This window comes from Sus scrofa, chromosome 14 (genome assembly GCF_054392235.1).
Source record: "Sus scrofa isolate SSC_HxYL_T2T_F1_AM1 chromosome 14, Sscrofa_HxYL_maternal_Yorkshire_Landrace_v2.0, whole genome shotgun sequence".
NCBI lineage: Eukaryota > Metazoa > Chordata > Mammalia > Artiodactyla > Suidae > Sus > Sus scrofa.
Window position 1 is genome coordinate 122109797 of NC_139396.1, and position 19195 is coordinate 122128991.

At 40.9% G+C, this 19195-nt stretch overlaps 1 protein-coding gene across 1 annotated transcript; it reads right to left on the reverse strand.

The window, feature by feature from the left end:
• Nucleotides 1-14248: 14248 nt before the first annotated feature.
• On the reverse strand, nt 14249-18751 carry KLLN (killin, p53 regulated DNA replication inhibitor). The gene is given in 3 exon segments (XM_021073704.2): nt 14249-18107; nt 18110-18298; nt 18668-18751. Coding segments are annotated over 3 exon segments (846 nt in total). The 3' UTR covers nt 14249-17534.
• Between the last annotated feature and the right edge of the window lie 444 nt (nt 18752-19195).

A 19195-nucleotide genomic window follows, 5' to 3' on the forward strand; every position in this document is an offset into this window, starting at 1 on the left:
AGAAAACAAGTACTGTTGGAGTTCCTGTCATGGGGCAGCAGAAACGAATCTGGCTAGGAACCATGTGGTTTCGGGTTTGATCCCTGGCCCCTCTCAGTGGGTTAAGGATCCAGCGTTGCTGTGGTGGTGTAGATCTCAGACGCGGCTCGGATCTGGCATTGGAGAGGCTGTGGTGCAGGCCAGCAGCTGTAGCTCTGATTAAACCCCTAGCCTGTGAATCTCCATATGCATGGGTGCAGCCCTAAAAAGACAAAAGACAAAAAATAAGAAAATAAGAAAACAGGTACTGTTAAACAATCTAACTTACAAAAGGGTTTGTTACTCAGTCCATAGCATCATTTAGCTTCTTAACACCAATATCATTATTTCAGGCTGTCTCTCTAGATCCTTGCAGCTTTATACACTTTAGAGCAGTACCCCATTTTAGCATTCAGATAGAGGTGTGCCTTTGTCTTTTAAAGTGGGAGAAAGGGCCAGTGTGAAAGGGAAGGTTGGGACTAGGAACCACTGGTTCTCAGGTAGATCAGATTTAGGAGGGAGTATAGATAAAAGTTAAAGATCTGGAGTTGATCCCCTTAAAACTATCTGAGTGTCTCAGTTCTCTAGTTGGAAGACCACTGCTCTGAGGAATAGAAGTAGAATTACTACTGTTGGAGTCTCTCAAGCTCTATGACTATGTCACTGGACTCACATCACTGAGAACATGGATTTGTCTGTCAAGGACCTGGGAGAAGTCCCTCTGAAGGTCCCTATATGTGAGTCACAGGACTCTAATTTGGGGGAAATCCCAGGGTAACTATTTAAATAACGTGACTGATGAATAGTAGCCCACCAGGGTTCTATGAGACACTTCATTTCTTTTTGTAATTTGCTTTGTGAGGGTCTCTGGAAGTATTTTTATTCATGATTTTCTTTCTTTAAAGGGCATCCTTAGTCTACATTAACAGAGATGGTACAAAGACAGCATTGCAGTTGGTTTGCATTCTCTGCCCTGAAGCAGAAATGCCTTTAAGGCCTCCTTTACCCTCTGTTAATTGCAAAATAAACAGATGTCTAGAGGAAAAGGTTATTAGAAGTATTCTGGGTAGTTTGGAAGAACAAGAAATTGGGATTGCTTGACCTAGCTTCCAGTAGCAAACCCAGGCCAAGCAAAATACCAAGGGAAGTATACTACCAAAGTAGCTTACTCCTAGGGCAAAATTTTTCTGGTTTGCAAATTCCTGGGTGTAGTTGAAAAGGAGAGTGTATTTCAAAAACAGAATAATGTTCATTCTCAGGTAGGGACCAGTTTGATTCCACGTTAGAGATTAAGAAGACTTAATGTGCCAAATTCAATTCATAAGGAAAAGTAGACCTGTTCATAGGACAAATGCCTCAGCATTATAAAATAAACAGAATATGATCATTATACAACTACAGATGTGATAAATTCATTTGAGTAATAAAAATAAAATAAACGGAATATGAAATGCAGACAATCCTATTTTATACTTACAAGTTATTATAAAAACCACGGTAAAGACAATAATAAGATATAATATTTTATACTTAGGCAATAATAAAATATAATATTTTATACTTAGCAAGTCCACAACACATATATAATAAGACACATCTCAATTAAGGGTTCCTTTTGTACTTGTTTTAACAAGTGATATAGGAAAAGGGTGGTCTCATGATCTCAGCAGCCAGTGGTCTGGGGCTACACTCTGGGAGGCAACTAAGACAAAGGTACTATGTCCAGGAAAATTTCAGATAAGACTTAGGGCTTAGAGCTAGGTAAATGAGAGTTTTGTTTTGTTTTTCTCAGAAAAAAGGCTGTTTCTATCATTGGCTTTCGCTCAGTTCCCCAGCTTTATAAAGCTATGCTAAAGATTAGAAATACTCCCAAATTAATTTTTAAATACCATGATCTTTGCTTACAGACCTCCTTTCCCTCTAGGGTTTCCTAAAATGTAAAACCTGTACATTTTTAAAGAAGTGCAACATATTCAAGTGCAGTTAATTAGCAAATATTCACACAGACAACTGTTCATCTATTGTATTTAGAATAGATTGTTTTCCATCTAAGCTATGTCTAACAACATTAGATTTTTCTATGATATTCTCTCTGAAATTCTATTAGATAGAAACATCTAAAATCACAATGAGAGTGCAGTAAGAATGCCTTTAGAACTTATTTTATTAATTCTAGGAAATTGTTAATAATAAACCTATAACTGAGAAAGGTCTAGAACTGCTTTATCATTAAATGGAACCATTGTAATTAAACATCCCGGCTCCTAGCCATAACCGTAGTCTACCATTGGGCCACAAAGGTTAGGTTTTAAAAAATTAAACTAAAGCTGCTACATTCATGTGGTTGAAAAATCAAAAAGCACACACTAACAGCATCACATACAATGTGGTTTGTGGCCTTTAGAGTTGTGTAACTTGGCAGTCCTGTAAATATCATCTTCCCACCCCGTCGCCTAGCCATAACTGTTTCTTATACATTAATATGGAGAATCTTGAATAACAGAGGTTCAGAGGAAGAAAATGGGATAGGAAAAAAGAGGATGGCAAGAAAGCAGGAGAAAGAAGAGTGGAAGGATGGCGGGAAGAGGGTGTCTTAGTTTGTTAAGTCTGCTTTAACAAAATACCATGACTAGGTGGCTTATAAGCAACAGAAATTTATTTCTCAGTTTTGGAGGTTAATGTCCAAGATCCAAGTGCCCACATGATCAGGTCTGTGTCCAGCAAGGGCCTACTTCCTGACTCATAAGCAGTCTTCTATCCCTGACTTTAGACTATACTGCAAAGCTGCAGTCATCAAAACCATATGGTACTGGCATAAAGAAATATAGATCAGGGGGTGGGGGGATGTGCTTGGGCTGTGGGATGGAAATCTTGTGAAATCAGATTGTTATGATCATTATGATCATTATACAACTACAGATGTGATAAATTCATTTGAGTAATAAAAAAAATGAAAAAAAAAAAAAAGAAATATAGATCAGTGGAACAGGATAGAAAGCCCAGAATTAAAGCCATGCACCTACAGTCAACTAATCTATGACAAAGGAGGCAAGAATATACAATGAAGAAAAGACAGCCCTTTCAATAAGTAGTCCTGGGAAAACTGGATGGCCACATGTAAAAGAATGAAATTAGAACTTCCTAACACCATACACAAAAATGAGCTCAAAATGGATTAAAGACCTAGATATAAGACCAGACGCTATAAAACTCTTAGAGGAAAACATAGGCCAAACACTCTCTGACATAAACTGTAGCAACATCTTCTCAGATTCACCTCCTAGGATAATAACAATAAAAACAAAAATAAACAAATGGACTTTAAACTTAAAAGTTTCTGCACAGCAAAAGAAACCCTAAACGAAATGAAAAGACAACCCACTGAATGGGAGAAAATATTTGCAAGTGAAACAACTGACAAGGGATTAATCTCCAAAATTTATAAACACCCTCTGCAGCTCAATACCGAAGAAACAAAACAACCCCATCAAAAAATGGGCAGAAGATCTAAACAGACGAATCTCCAAAGAAGACATACAAATGGCCAAAAAACACATGAAAAGATATTCAACATCACTCATTATTAGAGAAATGCAAATCAAAACCACTATGAGATACCACCTTACACTGGCCAGGATGGCCATCATCCAAAAGTCTACAAACAATAAGTACTGGAGAGGGTGTGGAGAAAAAGGAACCCTATTACACTGTTGATGGGAATGCAAATTGGTGCAACCACTGTGGGAAACAGTATGGAGATTCCTCAGAAAACTAAAAATAGAACTACCATCTGATCCAGCAATCCCACTCTTGGGCATCAATCCAGAGAAAACCATGACTCGCAAAGACACATGTATTCCATTGTTCATTGCAGCACTATTTACAGTAGCCAAGACATGGAAACAACCTAAATGTCGATAGACAAAGGAGTAGCTAAAGAAGATGTGGTACATATACACAATGGAATATTACCCAGCCATTAAAAGGAACAAAATAATGGCATTTGCAGCACATGGCTGGACCTAGAAACTATCATGCTTAGTGAAGTCAGTCAGACAATGAGACACCAACATCAACTGCTATCACTGACATGTGGAATCTGAAAAAAGGACAGAATGAACTTCTTTGCAGAACAGATACTGACTCACAGACCTTGAAAAACTTACGGTTTCCAAATGAGACAGGTTAGGGGGTGGGGGAATACACTGAGGGTTTGGGATGGAAATGCTATAAAGTTTGGCTGTGATGATCATTGTACAACTATAAATGTAATAAAATTCATTGAGTAATTAAAAAATAAAAAAACAAAAATAAAAATACGTTTGCACTGACAATGCCCCCTCCAACCAAAACAAACACACACACAAAAAACAAACCAATTCTGTCCTCTAGATATAACCTCTTCTGGCATGGCATAAGGGGAAGGGAGCTCTTTTGGACCTCCTTTTTTTCTTTTCTTTCCTTTTTTTTCTTTCTTTTTTTTTTTTCCCTAGGGCCACACCCACAGCATATGGAGGTTCCCAGGATAGAGGTCAAATGGGAGCTGTAGCCACCAGCCTACACTACAGCCACAGCAACACCAGATCCGAGCCATATCTGCAACCTACACCACAGCTCTCTTCAACGCTGGATCCTTAACTCACTGAGTGGGGCCAGGAATCGAACCTTTGTCCTCATGGGTACTAGTCAGATTCATTTCTGCTAAGCCATGGCAGGAAGTCCCAGACATCTTTTCTAAGGGCACTAATCTCATTCTGAGGGCTCTACCCTGAGCTAACTAACTCCTGAAAGCCCCACCTACCCTCACTTTGGGGTTAGATTTCTTTGTAAAAATTTGGAGAGGACACATTCAGATCTGTGTTGAGAGGAAAGACTGAGTCTTATTCGAAGGATCGGGAACTTACAGCCCTCTTTGAAATTGTCCTTTGTGTGTATATATTTGTATAGGAATAGAAGAGAAAGAGTAAAAAGGGGGGTGGGAAACAAAAGACAATCTGGGGAAAGGCAGTGATCAGCCACTGGGAATTTTTAACCCTGTGAGTGAGTACATGAGTGAACTTCTTTGAATTGATTTTCCCTTCTCATATCACTTTTGTCTCAACCAAGTACATGTTATTGTTTTGAGCTTTGGGCTTGAGGAAAAAAATTCAGAGCTCATAGGAACAAATATGGAAGAAAGAGAAGCAGGGATGCAGGCCTCTACCGTCCTCACATTAGAGACCAACTGACTTTTCTCCTCCGCCAATTGGCCTGATGAAATCCAGAATTAAATTTTTTTTTCTGCCCTGACCTGCTCAGACTGCAAAAACGTTCTTTAACTTATTTTTGAGCCCTGCGAAAGATTCTGCCTCTAACCATGCCTGGCCCCGTTTCCATCAACTCCAGCTCTTCAGCAGGTGGCAGTGTTCCCCTCTATTCCCAAAGCTCTTGGTGTTTCCTTCCTCTCAAAATAGCATGGTCCCTTTTCTTTTTCCCAATCCACGTAAACAGTTACCTCCTTTCCATCCTTGTTTGGAGGATACTTTCCTAAGGCTATGAAGAACTGAAGAGGAGAAGCAAATTTGTAACATGCAGCCATTCATATTTTCATGTGTGATCTTTAAGGCCCTAATTCTCATGGTCTAATTTCAGGACACTTAAGGGCAGGGTGAGCATCAGTCACCATATTTCCCTATTTCAAACCTCATTTTCCTGTCTCTGCTTAGGGAGTCTTCTTGTTGCCTTCATTCTTCCCTGTCCAAGGCTTGAAAATATCATTAAGAGCCTTCTCCAGGGGAATTTCTAATTAACCTGTTTTGGTCTCCATCAAAGTGAGGTTTCCTTCCCATCTTTATTCACTGATAAGATATCAGGAAATTTCCCAAACTCCAATCTAGGATCCCTCACTTAGTAGCTATGGAATATGGGCATATAAACATCTTTGGCTGCAATTTCTTCATCTGTAAAATAGGATTGACAAATTGGTGAACTGAGGGATCTTTGAGAATTCTTGGGTCAGAAAGTAGTGTGCCATTGCTTTGAATGGTGGTGATGCTGTAGCAGCAGATATTTCTGGAGCATATTTCCTTTGAACAGTAAAAGTCATTAAATGGTACAGAGTAAAGAGTAGGTCTAGTGGAGACAGTTGCTCTGGGAAGAGAGGGTACTCAGGGTAAAATACAACCTGTTTACTACACAGCATCTCTACTAGACAGCATTTATGGCAGACACAGTCACGTATTTCTGCTGTGTATTAGACACCAAACATACCTTTACACTTAAATGCTGGAAATTTCTTAGCTTATGTATTTAAAAATGAATTTAGAGTTGAGCTCTTTCCCTGGCTTATTTGATATTCTTTTGATAAAAGGTATTTGTTTATTTGTAGTGTTAATTGATTCAGTGAAATAGCTTTTGTACCTTATGAAAATAAGTGATTGTTGTAAAGAAAATTCAAAACATACAGAATGCAATAAATGAAAAGAGAAATTCTTCTCTCTCTGAAGCCCTCCTTACCCATCCTCACCTTACAGATAACCAGTGTTATCTTCTCTCTGGTTTTATTCTTCCATCTATTATCCAAGTATTTTTATGCAAGCATGTAAGCATATATGTATTATGTATTATCACTTTTGTGGGTTTCGTGTATGTTTAAAATTTTTTTCTTTAAAAAAATTTTTTTTCTTTTATTTCACAGTATTTTTTTTTTTTTTTTTTTTTTTTTAGGGCCACACCTGCAGCACATGGAAGTTCCCAGCCTAGGGGTCAAATCAAAGCTGCAACTGCCGGCCTACACCACATCTCACAACAACGCTGGATCCTTAACCCACTGAGCAAGGCCAGTGATCGAACCTGCATCCTCATGGACACTAGTGGGATTTGTTTCCTCTGTGCCACAATGGGAACTCCATTTCACTGAATTTTAATGAAACTTTTTGTGAAATATGTTAATCCTAGAGTAGAATTATGCATGTGAAATAGATGAGTGAGCAAATGAAAAGATTACAGGGTTAAAGAACAAAAGAGATAAACTGAAAACATTCAGTTGCTAGTCCAATTGTCAGCTGATAGTGGTGATTATTAAATGGTAGAGCCTAGGCAGAATTGACCATGGAAAATTGTTTTGAAGAGAGCTAGGGTCATCGTGGTAAATTACCACCAATAATTCTTGCATCTCTCTACAAGCTTGCTACCAAGGGGTAGGGTCTTTCCCCCTTCACTTGAAACTTGATGGGTCTGTTAACTTGTTTTGGTCATTGGAATGGGACAAAAATGATGCTGTTACAGTAGTGGGCCTAGACCTGGCAACTTAGTTTTTGCTCTGTTGGAAGATAATCACCATGTGAAGAAGTCTGACTATGTTGCTGAAAAGAATGGCAGTGTGCCTCTTTCCTTCAGATAAGAGAGTAAGGAAGGAGATAGGCCCAGCCAGCTCCTAGCTATTCCAGCCACTTCAGCTGTCGCATTAGACATGTGGTTGAAGACATCTTAGATCCTCTAGCCCAAATCTAGCCACCCCAATGAAGGAGAGACAAGCTGTCACCATCATCCTGTCTATACAGCAGAGTGGTGAGTGAGAAAATGATGGAGCTGTTTTGAGCTGCTACATTTATTTTAAAATGCTCGTTTATTTAAGAATGAAATGTTATGCACAATAAATAATAGAAACTGATGTATAAAAGTTGGGTACTGGCATAAAAAAATCTTAAAACATTTGCCATTCGCTTTGGCACCCAGCATTGGGTGGAGGTTGGAAAGGTGATGAGAGAACTCTAGCTCCTAAATTTTTTTTTTTTTGGTCTTTTTGTCTTTTTTAGGGCCACACTCGTGGCACATGGAAGTTCCCAGGCTAGAGGTCCAATTGGAACTGTAGCCGCCAGCCTACACCACAGCCACAGCTACACAGGATCTGAGCTGTGTCTGCAACCTACACCACAGTTCACGGCAATGCCAGATCCTTAACCCACTGAGTGAGGCCAGGGATGGAACCTGCATCCTCATGGATGCTAGTTGGGTTAACTAACTGCTGAGTCATGATGGAAACTCTGCTCTTATTTTTTTTTTTTTAATTTAGTTTAAAAAAATTTTGAAAAAATTTACAGTTATAGAAAAGTTGCAAAATGGCACAGAGTTCATGTATATTCTTCATTCAGCTGTCTTAATATAAATAAATTACATAAGCATAGAATAATTACCACAGCCAGGAAATTAACATAAAGTACAGACCTTGTATGAACTTTGCCAGTTTTCCCAGTGATGTTCTTTTCTGTTCCAGGATCCCACATTTGCATTTAGTTGATATGCCTACTTAGTCTGGGCAGGGACTCTTTTTTTTTTTTTTTTTAAATTGAAGTGTAACTGACATATATCATTATATTAGTTTCAGGTGTGCAACGTAATGATTTAATACTTGAATACACTGAGAAATGATCACCACAATACATCTAGTTAACAGTGTCACCTTAAATAGTTACTTTTTTTTTCATATTTTCTTGTGATGGGGACTTCTAAGATGTACTTTTGGAGTTCCTGTTGTACTCAGCGGACTACAGTATGTGACTAGTATCCATGAGGATACAGGTTTGAATGTGGCTAGTATCCATGAGGATATGGGTTTGATCCTTGGCCTTGCTCAGTGGATTAAGGATCTGGTGTTGCGGTGAGCTGTGGAGTAGTTTGCAGATGTGGCTGGGATCCCGTATTGCTGTATCTGTGGCCTAGCTGGCAGCTGCAGCTCTGATTTGATCCCTAGCCTGGAAACTTCCCCATGCTGCAGGTGCAGCCCTAAAAGAAAGGAAAAAAAAGTGTACTCTCTTAAGCAACTTTCAAATATGCAGTAGAGTATTATTAACTATAATAACCATGTTATACATCTCCAGGATTTTTTTGTTTTATATCTGAAAATTTGTCTTTTTTTTTTTTTTTTTGGCTGTAGTTTGCAGCAGCTTGATGTGGGATCTCAATTCACAGGTCAGGGATTGATTGAAACTGGGCTGGGCTGCAGCATTGAAAGCATTGAATTCTAACCACTAGACCATCAGAGAATTCCCTGAGAGTTTGTACCTTTTAACCTTCTTCACCCATTTCACACACTACTCATCTCTCTCATTCCCTCTGGAAGTCACCAACCTGTTCTCAGTGTCTGTAAGATTTTTTTTTTTTTTTTTTTTGTCTTTTGTCTTTTTTGTCTTTTGTTGTTGTTGTTGCTATTTCTTGGGCCGCTCCCGCGGCATATGGAGGTTCCCAGGCTAGGGGTTGAATCGGAGCTGTAGCCACCGGCCTACGCCAGAGCCACAGCAACGCGGGATCCGAGCCGCGTCTGCAACCTACACCACAGCTCACGGCAACGCCGGATCGTTAACCCACTGAGCAAGGGCAGGGATCAAACCCGCAACCTCATGGTTCCTAGTCGGATTCGTCAACCACTGCGCCACGCCGGGAACTCCAGATTTTTTTTTTAATTGTTTGTTTTGTCTTTTAGATTCTGCATGTGAGGTCATACAGTATTTGCTTTTCTTTTATTTCACTTAATGTATTGCTGTTAAAGTCCATTCCTATTGTTGCCAATGGTACAATTTGCTTCCTTTTTCTTCCTTCCTTTTTCTGACTAAATAGTATCGTGTGTGTGTGTGTGTGTGTGTGTGTGTGTGTGTGTGTGTGTGTGTGTGTGTCTACCTACAAATATTGCATCTTCTTTATCCACTCATCCATCAGTAGACATTTAGGTTGTTTTCATATCTTGCCTATTGGAAATAATGCTGCAATGAACATAGGGGTGCATATATCTTTTCAAATTAGTGTTTTTGCTCTATTTGAGTAAGTACCCAGAAGTGGAATTGCTGAATCATATGGATGTTCTAGTTTTAATTTTGAGGGAACCTCTACACTGTTTTCCATAGTGACTGTACCAATTTATATTCTCACAGAGTGCAGAAACGGTTCCCTTTTCTCCACCCTCTTGCCAACACTTTGTTATTTCTTGCCCTTTTTTATAATAGCCATTTGAACAGGTTTGAGGTTTATCCAATTATATCTTTGATTTTCATTTCTCTGATGATTAATGATGTTGAGCATCTTTCATGTGCCTGTTGGCAATCTGTATATCTGCTTTGGAAAAATGTCTGTTCAGATTTTCTGCCCATTTTGATAATTTTTTTTTCTTCTGAGTTGAAAGAATTCTTTATATATTTTGGATATTAACCTTTTATCAGATACATGGTTTGTAAATATTTTCTCTCATTCAGTAGCTTGCCTTTTCATTTTGTTGATGATTGCCTTTACCATTCAGAAGCTTTTTTAGTTTGATATAGTCCTACTTGTTTATTTTTGCTTTTGTCGCCTTTGCTTTTAGAGTCAGATGCAAAAAATTGTTGCCAAGATCAGTGTCAAGGAGCTTACCGCCTATGTTTCCTGCTAGGACTTTTATGGTTTCAGATCTTACATAAAGTCTTTAATCCATTTCAAGTTAATTTTTGCGTATGGTGTAGATAGTCTAGTTTCATTCTTTTGCATGTGGCTGTTCAGTTTTCCCAACAATATTTGTTGAAGAGATTGTCCTTTCCCTCACTGTATATTTTTGCCTCTTTTGTAGTAAATGAATTGACCACATATGCATGCATTTCTAGGCTCTCTATTCTGTCCCACTTATCTATGTGTCTGTTTTTATGCTGATATCATACTGTTTTAATTACTATAGCTTTGAAATACAGTTTGAAATCAAGGAGCATGATGCTTCCAGCTTTGTTCTTCTTTCTTGAGAATGCTTTGGCTATTTGGGGTCTTTTGTGGTTCCAAAGACATTTAAGATTGTGTATTCTATTTCTTTGAAAAATACTCTGAAATTTTAAGAGAAATTGTATTGAATCTGTAGATTGCTTTAGGTAGTATGCACATTTTAAAAATATTAATTCTTCTAGTATTAAATCCTCTAACTCTGCTAGAAGCATAGCCTATCTTTTCATTTATTTGTATCTTCTCCAATTTCTTTCATCAATGTCTTATAGTTTTCAGTGTACAGATCTTTCACCTCCTTGGTTACATTTATTTCTAGGTATTTTATTCTTCTTGATGCAATTGTAAATGGAATTATTTTCTTTATTTCTCTAATAGTTCATTGTTAGTGTAAGAAATACACCTGGTTTTTGTATGTTGATTTTGTATCTTGCAACTTTAATGAATTTGTTTATTAATTCTAACAGCTTTTTGGTAGATCATTTAGGAATTTCAATTTATAATCTCATTTCATTTGCATTAGTGACAGTTTTACTTCTTCCTTTTTAATTTGGATGCCTTTTATTTCTTTTACTTGCCTAATTGCTTTGGCTAGGACTTCCAATAATATGTTGAACAAAAGTGGTGAGAGTGGGCATCCTTGTCTTATTCCTGATCGTAGAAAAAAAACTTTCAACTTTTTGCTACTGAATGTGATGTTAACTGTGGGCTTATCATATATGGCCTTATTATGGTGATTTATGTTCCCACTGTACCCCTTTTTGAGATTTTTTTATCATAAATGGATGTTGAATTTCATCAAATGCTTTTACTGCATATGTTAAGATGATCATGTGATTTTTATCCTTCACTTTTTTAATGTGGTGTATGTATCATGTTGACTTATTTGTAGGTGTTAAACCATCCTTACATCCCTGAAATAAGTCCCACTTCATCATGGTGTTTGATCCTTTTAATGAATTCTTGAATTTGATTTGCTAATATTTTGTTGAGGGCTCTTAATGGAGGCTATACGAGTAGTAAGAAAATTGCTGTTAGAGGCTGGCAAGGTGGTGCTATATAGTGGCAAAATGTTTGGCAATATTTGCAGTTATGTGCAGTAAAATATAGAAAATGTACCTAATAAACTTATAGATCTGGCAAAGGAGATTTTCATTGTGAATGTTCAGAGGGTCATTTGGCTTCTTTCAGTGATGTATGGTGGAGACAAATGTGTTAACAACAACAACAAAAAGAACTATTCAGTTTTTAAGCAGAATGTAGAAGAAATATACATGGCCTAGGAGAGTCTTTATAGTCAGCAAAAAGGTCTCAAATTTAAAAATTGCCTCAGGGCCTGCCTGTAAAATGCGACCTCAAGGAAAAGATTTCATCAAAACTCTGCTAAGACTTTTTAAGAAGTTAAGACATTGCTTCATAGACACTTTCATCCAGACAAAAAAGTGCTTCTAAGAATCTTAAGGGTGGTCCAACAGCAGGTACCTTGACAAGGCCCAAAGCGGACAGAGGTTAGTTTTTGAAAGAATTATAGATGTTGCTTTGTGGTCAAAGAGTGAACTCCAATTAGAGTCATAGAAAACCCACACAATTTTAAAGAGAATATTTTATTGATGAAAGCACCATGAGCTTGGACTAAAGAAGCGGAGACATTTCAAGATGAAAAAAAAGCCTCTGGGCCCCCAGCTTTCTAGGTAGGAAACAGGCTGACAGAACTCTTCAATAGTAAAGGGCAGATAGTTTCTTATGGAAAAGGAAGATTGACTCAGGGGTCAACTGGACCCCAGAGCAGGGAGCCAAAAACAATGCATTAGGAAACAACTCCCAGGGAGAAGAAGCAGGCCCTAGTGGGGAGCTAGATCCGCAGAGTCAGGATGACAGTGCTTGGCTGGCTTTCAGAATTGCTGCAGACTAGTGAGTGACTGCTATGTGCCTTCCATTACCCCCCTTTTGGAACAGAAGTATCTACTGCAGTTATCCTATCATGTTTCAGCATGTATGTTATATGTAGTAACTTGTCTTTTTTGTTTACAGATCTCCAGATGAAGAGGAGAAGCATCTAAAATGCCTCATCCACATTTGGGCCTAGTGTATATTTCTAGATCCTGGACTTTAGGGTCAGTGCTATATGGGATGGTAATTTGGGGGAGGGAAGTGAGTGTATTGTGCATATTTGAATGTGGGTGTGTATGTTTTGGCCAGAGTGTGTATTATGATAATGTTTCCAAATATGACTGCCAACAATTCCTCCCATCCCGGAACTCTTTCCATGAAGAAGTAGAGATTCTTTCCTCTCCCCTTGGATCTGGGCTGGCCTTGTAACTTGCTTTGATCAAGAGAATACAATGAAGGTGGTATTCTGGGAGTTCTAAACCATGGCTTTAAGAGGACTTGAAGCTTCTGCTTTCCTTCTCTTGGGATCCAATCACTGAGCAGAGATGCTTGGGCTAGACCACTGAATGATGAGTGATCACATGAGAGAGGGAGGTCCCCAGACATTTCAGGTGCTCCAATTGAGATGCCAGATGTGGGAAATGTCATTTTGGACATTCCAGCCCTAGACTCATAACTGAATGTAACCACATGTCTGACCCAACTGACATCATGGAGAGGCCAAAGAACTGTCCAGCTGTGAACTTCCTAAATTGCGGAATTACAAGATAATAAATGGTGGTGGTTGTCGTTGTTGTTGTTTTTTTTTTTCTTTTTAGGGCTGCACTGGTGGCATATGGAGGTTCCCAGGCTAGGGGTCTAATCAAAGGTACAGCTGCTTGCCTACACCACAGCCACAGCAACATGGGATCTGAGCCATGTCTGTCTGCAACCTACACCACAGCTCATGGCAACGCCGGATCCTTAACCCACTGAGTGAGGCCAGGGATTGAACCCGCAATCTTGTAGTTCCTAGTCAGATTTGTTTCTGCTGCATCACGACGGGAACGCCTTCTTTTTTTTTCTTTCCTTCTTTGGCCGCCCTGCAGTATATGGAGTTCCTGGGCCAGGGATCAGATCCCAGCCATAGTTGCGACCTAAACTGCAGCTGTAGCAATGCCAGATTCTTAACCCACTGTGCTGGACCAGGGATTGAACCTGTGTCCCAGTGCTCCCAAGATGCCACTGATCCGGTTGCGCCATAGCAGGAACTCTGTGGTTGCTCTTTTAAGCCACCAAGTTTATGGTGGTTTTTTTTATGCAGCAATAGATAATTGAAACAGTTATCAAATGTTAGGTATTTTCTACAGCTTTAACTTTACTCCTGGGCTGTGAAGAAGTTGCAATAGTGTCAGTTAAAGAAGCCAAGTTTTCAAGGAGACTAAATTCCATAAAGACCGGAGCCTATATGCCATAGTCACTGCTCTGTCTGCAGAGCTTAGCATAGTATTGGAACTGAACAGAAGTCCCAGATATTTGTTGATTGAATTATTAAATGACTGAATGGAATTAAGACTCTATACAGTCAACACAGACAAAACAGCTACCTTAAACAGTTTTTACCATGCATTTTTCTTTCAAAAAGTTTTTTTTTTTTTTTTTATTATCTGAAAAAGTGATACCTCAGAAGCCAGAGGATGTTTTAAAGGGAAAGGTTTGTAGGACCAAGGCAATAGTTAATCTTGACTCTTTCTTTTCTTTTCTTTTTTTTGTCTTTTGTCTTTTTAGGGCCTCACCCTTGGCATATGGACGTTCCCGGGCTAGGGATCCAATCAGAGTTACAGCTGCCCAGCATATACCATGGGCATAGTAACTCGGGATCCAAGCAATGCTGGATCCTTAACCTACTGAGCGAGGCCAGTGATGGAACCCACGTCTTTGTGGATTCTAATTGGGTTCATTAACCACCGAGCCACTGTGGGAACTCCAACCTTGACTCTTTCTGAATGTCCCTCCTACACCTAGACAAATGAGGGCTACTCCGTGAAGCACCTATAAATGCCCCAGTATCTGCTGGTGACACACACAAAAAATTAGCTTTTTCTACTATTGGGATAGCTAAAAGGCAAAAAATGTGTTCCATATGGCTAGAATTAGTATTAAGGGAACCAAAGTGGAATATCTAATAGCCAGTGTTAGATTGGATGTTAAAACAGTCAAAGCTGTCTGTCTTGGCATTTCGAAATGCCACTTGGACACAGTGAGTGCCTCGTCCATTCTCTATGGTTCTCCCTGAAGCACCCAGCCCAACGCTTATTTCTCTGAGAGTGATAATTTCTTACAGCACATTTCTCTACTGAGATGTGAAAGGAGACACAGCCATCTGAAATAGCTCCTGGAGATGAGGGAATAAAGAACTTTAGTGGAAAATTCTCTTTTAGAATACGGTTGCTTATATGATCCATCCTGGTACCTTCCAGAGAAAAATAAGCAAAATATCTTTATTTAAAAGAACAGCAATATTTGTAATTAGGATAAATGAAATAAGGGAAAAGCCTTCACATCATTGGAAGAATGGATGGTTTACACTAAAACCTATAATTATTATATATTTTTTTATTCTCTGTTATTTAGAAAACAGTGGTTAAGCAGATAAAAATAGAGAAGATTGCTTAAAAATTAAAGCCATTGATTTAGATCTCTATTTGAAAGGTCAGTGTGTGGGAGATGAGAAAGGCACTATAGCAATCAGAATGTTCAACAACGACATTTTAGCAGCAGGACCTACAAAGAGCACATAAACTATTTATATCACCCCCATCAAGTTGCTGGTCATTTCAATTATCAAAGAAAATAAGAAAGGAATTTTCTTTGGATACTCTTTGAGTGCAGTAACAAAACAGTTTTGGAATCAGCTGTTAGCAACTATAATTAAAGCTGGATTATCTTGTTCACTAATTGTTCTATATAGTTAGTCTCCCTGAAGCTTTATGTAATTCTTTCTTTGTTACAAGCCTCTGTTTCTCTCTAGGACAATGTGAATCCAGACAGGTAAAGAACTGAAGTGTCTGGGAACCAATGTCCTGTAATATCTGTACAGCCAAGCAGATACTTGCAATTGAAAATGAAAAAAAAAATGTTTTTTAAACTTTCTATACAATAAATGGGGTCAGCTATTTAGAGGTTTCAGCTCTACCACCTGAGTAAAGAGATCTCTTGGGTAGGAGACAGTGAAGAAAAACAAAATTTGAAAAAAGGATTTCATACAGGAACCCACTTGACACTAGGAAACGGAGGACATTTTTATTCATTAACTTCTAATAACCACCTGATATTGCTGTAAGGCTGGCCAGTTATCTGCCAACATTGGTGGTCCTTTCACTCACCACTAGAGAGAAGTAGAGGGACTTGATGTTTAGAATAGCAGCAAAACTTATTTCCCATTTTCTTCCTTCAGCAGATTGAAGTGCTTGTAGTCCAGTCTCATAATCCAGCACTTTAATGCTGGTGATGCCCACCCTCTCTGCACCAGAGTAACTTGAGCCACGAGAATTGGAAAGGATTCTCTCTCCTCATGTCTAACTCCAACAGGGCAGGAATGAATCCATTTTCTTCCCAGGAAGTGGATTTCAGTTCTGAGACAGTATTAGTCTCAGATACTGTGAGACTAATCTTCACATAGGCGGGGCAGAGGGGTCTGGGCAAAGTAGGGCAGTGCTAATAACAGGAACTCTTGGGGACAAGATCAGTAACCTGAGAAAAAAACATGGGATGTTTTAACCCTCCCTAATCACTTCACTTCATTTAACTTTATCTTCATTTTCTCTTTCCTCCTTAAGCATTTGAACATAGCTCTCAGGTTCTTATCATTCAATCTCTTGGAACACCTAGAAATCAGGAAGTTCTTATTCTTGGTGATTTATAAAATAAAGAAATCTCTAGCTTACACTAGGCTGCATGGACAGGATTTTCATTTTCTTTCTTTCTTTTTTTTGCCATGCCCACAGCATGTGGAAGTTCCCAGGCCAGGGATCGAACCCATGCCACAGCAGCTGCAGTGACAACACTGGATCCTTAACCTGGTAAGCCACGGGAACTCCAAGATTTTCATCTTTGGAAACCAATTAGAGGCCTTTCTTCTACTCTTTCTAGGCTGCTCTCTATTTCTTTTTCCATTCGTGGCCTCTTCTTCCCCTAGGCTGACCTGGACCATACACAAAACCAGTCTCCAATAATTACCAACACTGAAGATTCAGCAGGTGGCTAACTCTTGAAGCGCTGTCTTAAAAGGAGGTTGCATGTAAATTTAAAGTTTTATGGAACCTCAGAGATCTCTAAGAATAGTGTAAATATCCCTGGTTTAATTAGTAGTCCTGGAATTAGGTAATGGTCTGTGGCTTCTAAACTAGCTCTCTTGGGGTTTCTAGTCTTCAGGGGCTGCCTGCAACTGTAATGTGCTCATATACCATATTCTTTCTCTTACACTGAATAAATCCTCTTTAGACCTTCCTAGGCACCTACTCAAAATTACAGCAATACAAATGCAAACTGATTCCATTCTCTCAGATCTAAAAGACTATTAGTACCTCAACCTATCAACTTAAATACTTTTGGACTCGAATTCTACTTGAATTCTACTTCCTAGGGGATAGAAAGAAGGAATTCTAGGTTGGTATTGCTGCCCACCCTCTCCAAACGAAGGTGGACAATTCACTTTGCAGCTGGTCAATGCGCTCTGGTTGTCAGCCTTTCTGAATCAGCTCCCTCACGGGATAGGTCTATCAGTCCCAAGTAAGCAGACTTGACAAGTTTGTTCTGGGCTGAAGGCCATTGACTAGGTTCTCCGACCAGATAAGTCACTTGGCTGAGTCTACAGTAGGTGGGGCACGCTCACCAGCTCAGAGGCAGTGACAAAGTTTGTTGCAACATCGTTAAATTCACGCAGCGGGCTGCTGCCCGGAGATACCCTTTTGCCCCAAGAATACAGTACCTGAAAGTTTCGCCCTAAGGGGTAGTGTACTAGCTCCAGACCCCCAGGGTTTGAGAAGTCGCGGTGCTAGGGAATCTAGAACGCGGAGTCTCAGTTTTCCGGCCTCTAGCTTGCTCTGGGGGTAGCAGGCGAAGGGTGCGACCAGTTTGGGAAGTCTCGCTCTAAGATTTGCAAGAATCAACGGCAGCGACCAAGGCGAGGGGAGGCGGGGGCACGTGCTTGGATGTGGGTGCTTGTGTAACCAGCTCCTCAGGCTCCAGTCCCGACAGCGCTTCAGCGGGAGGCTCGTCTGAACCTGTCTTTCCACCAAGACCCAGGAGGCTCTGGGGTCCCTCTGCTTCTGAAAGGCGGGAGCCCTCTGGGCAAAAGAAGCGAAACACTTGCCTCTGGAGTTATCAAATGGGAGTGGGAATTTGGAAAGTTCCCCAACTAGGATCACACGTGACCTCCCCCTGAAAGTAGTTCCGACTGTGGCCCGTATATCCCTCCACCTCTTTTTGAACCCTCCTCGGTCTCCTCGGCTCCGCCCACTCGCCGGGGCTGCAGCTTCCTACCGTCGCGTACTTCACTCTCCGGCCCAGCAACCCGAGTCTCCGCCCGGGTGGTGGAGCGCGGAACCGGGCCCCGGGGCGATCCAGCCAGCCAGGTTTTCACAGCGGCCCAAAAGGGGGCGGGGCGAGGAGTCTTTGGCTCAGTTCGACGCGGTGAACCCTACTGGAACCCCGAGGGGAGAGATGCTCTCTGCTCTCCAGGGGGCTGGGGTGCATCCCAGCGTCGGGTATCAGCTTTCATTTCACCTGGACATTTGTCCTTTGGGATCTAGAAATTCAGGGGCGATGTGTTCATATTCAGCACGCTCTGCTGGACCTTTCAATTTTAGGGCAAATGAACCAGGTTGCCGGGGAAGCGGGAGGTGGGGCGATGCAAGGGAGCCGGATGAGGTGATACACACTAGAGACACAATAGGGGATTCTTTGTATTAAGACTGACACCTTGAGGACACGGGTGGGGGTGGGGGATAGGTGGATTTTTTGGCAGAGGCTGCTGCAGTCAAATCCCTGCGAACGATTGTGATCCGACAGCGGTGCAAAAGGACGGGGGGTTGCAGGCCGTGCCAGGGAAATCTGGGGGCAAGGGGAGAGGTGTCCTCGCTGTAGGGACCATCCTTGCGCTTCCCGGTACACTACCAGCGCAGTCACCTGGTCTTTCCCACCTGTGCACAGGTAACCTCAGACTCGCGTCAGTGACACTGCTCAAAGAACCTGCCTCAGCCTTCACCTTAACCCCCCTGTCTCGCTCGCAACAGCCTATTCTGCCTCGGGTTGCGTTGCTGGGCACAGGCTATGGTTCAGCTCGTCCCCCCACCCTGCGTTGCTGCAGAAGCAGCCGCAGCAAGTGCAGCTTCAGGAGGGGGCCTCGGAACAAGCCCGAGCGAGCCCCGGGCAGTCATACTGGGCATGCTCAGTGGCGCCAGCAGGTTGGGGACGCGGCGCTCGCACCAGAGCTGCCGCTTCTGCCCCCTCCCTAAAACCCCAGCCCTGCCCTGCGCGTCTCTCCCCTGGCGCGGTCCGGCCCGCCTCCCGCCTCCCGCCTCCCCTCGGGCTCCCA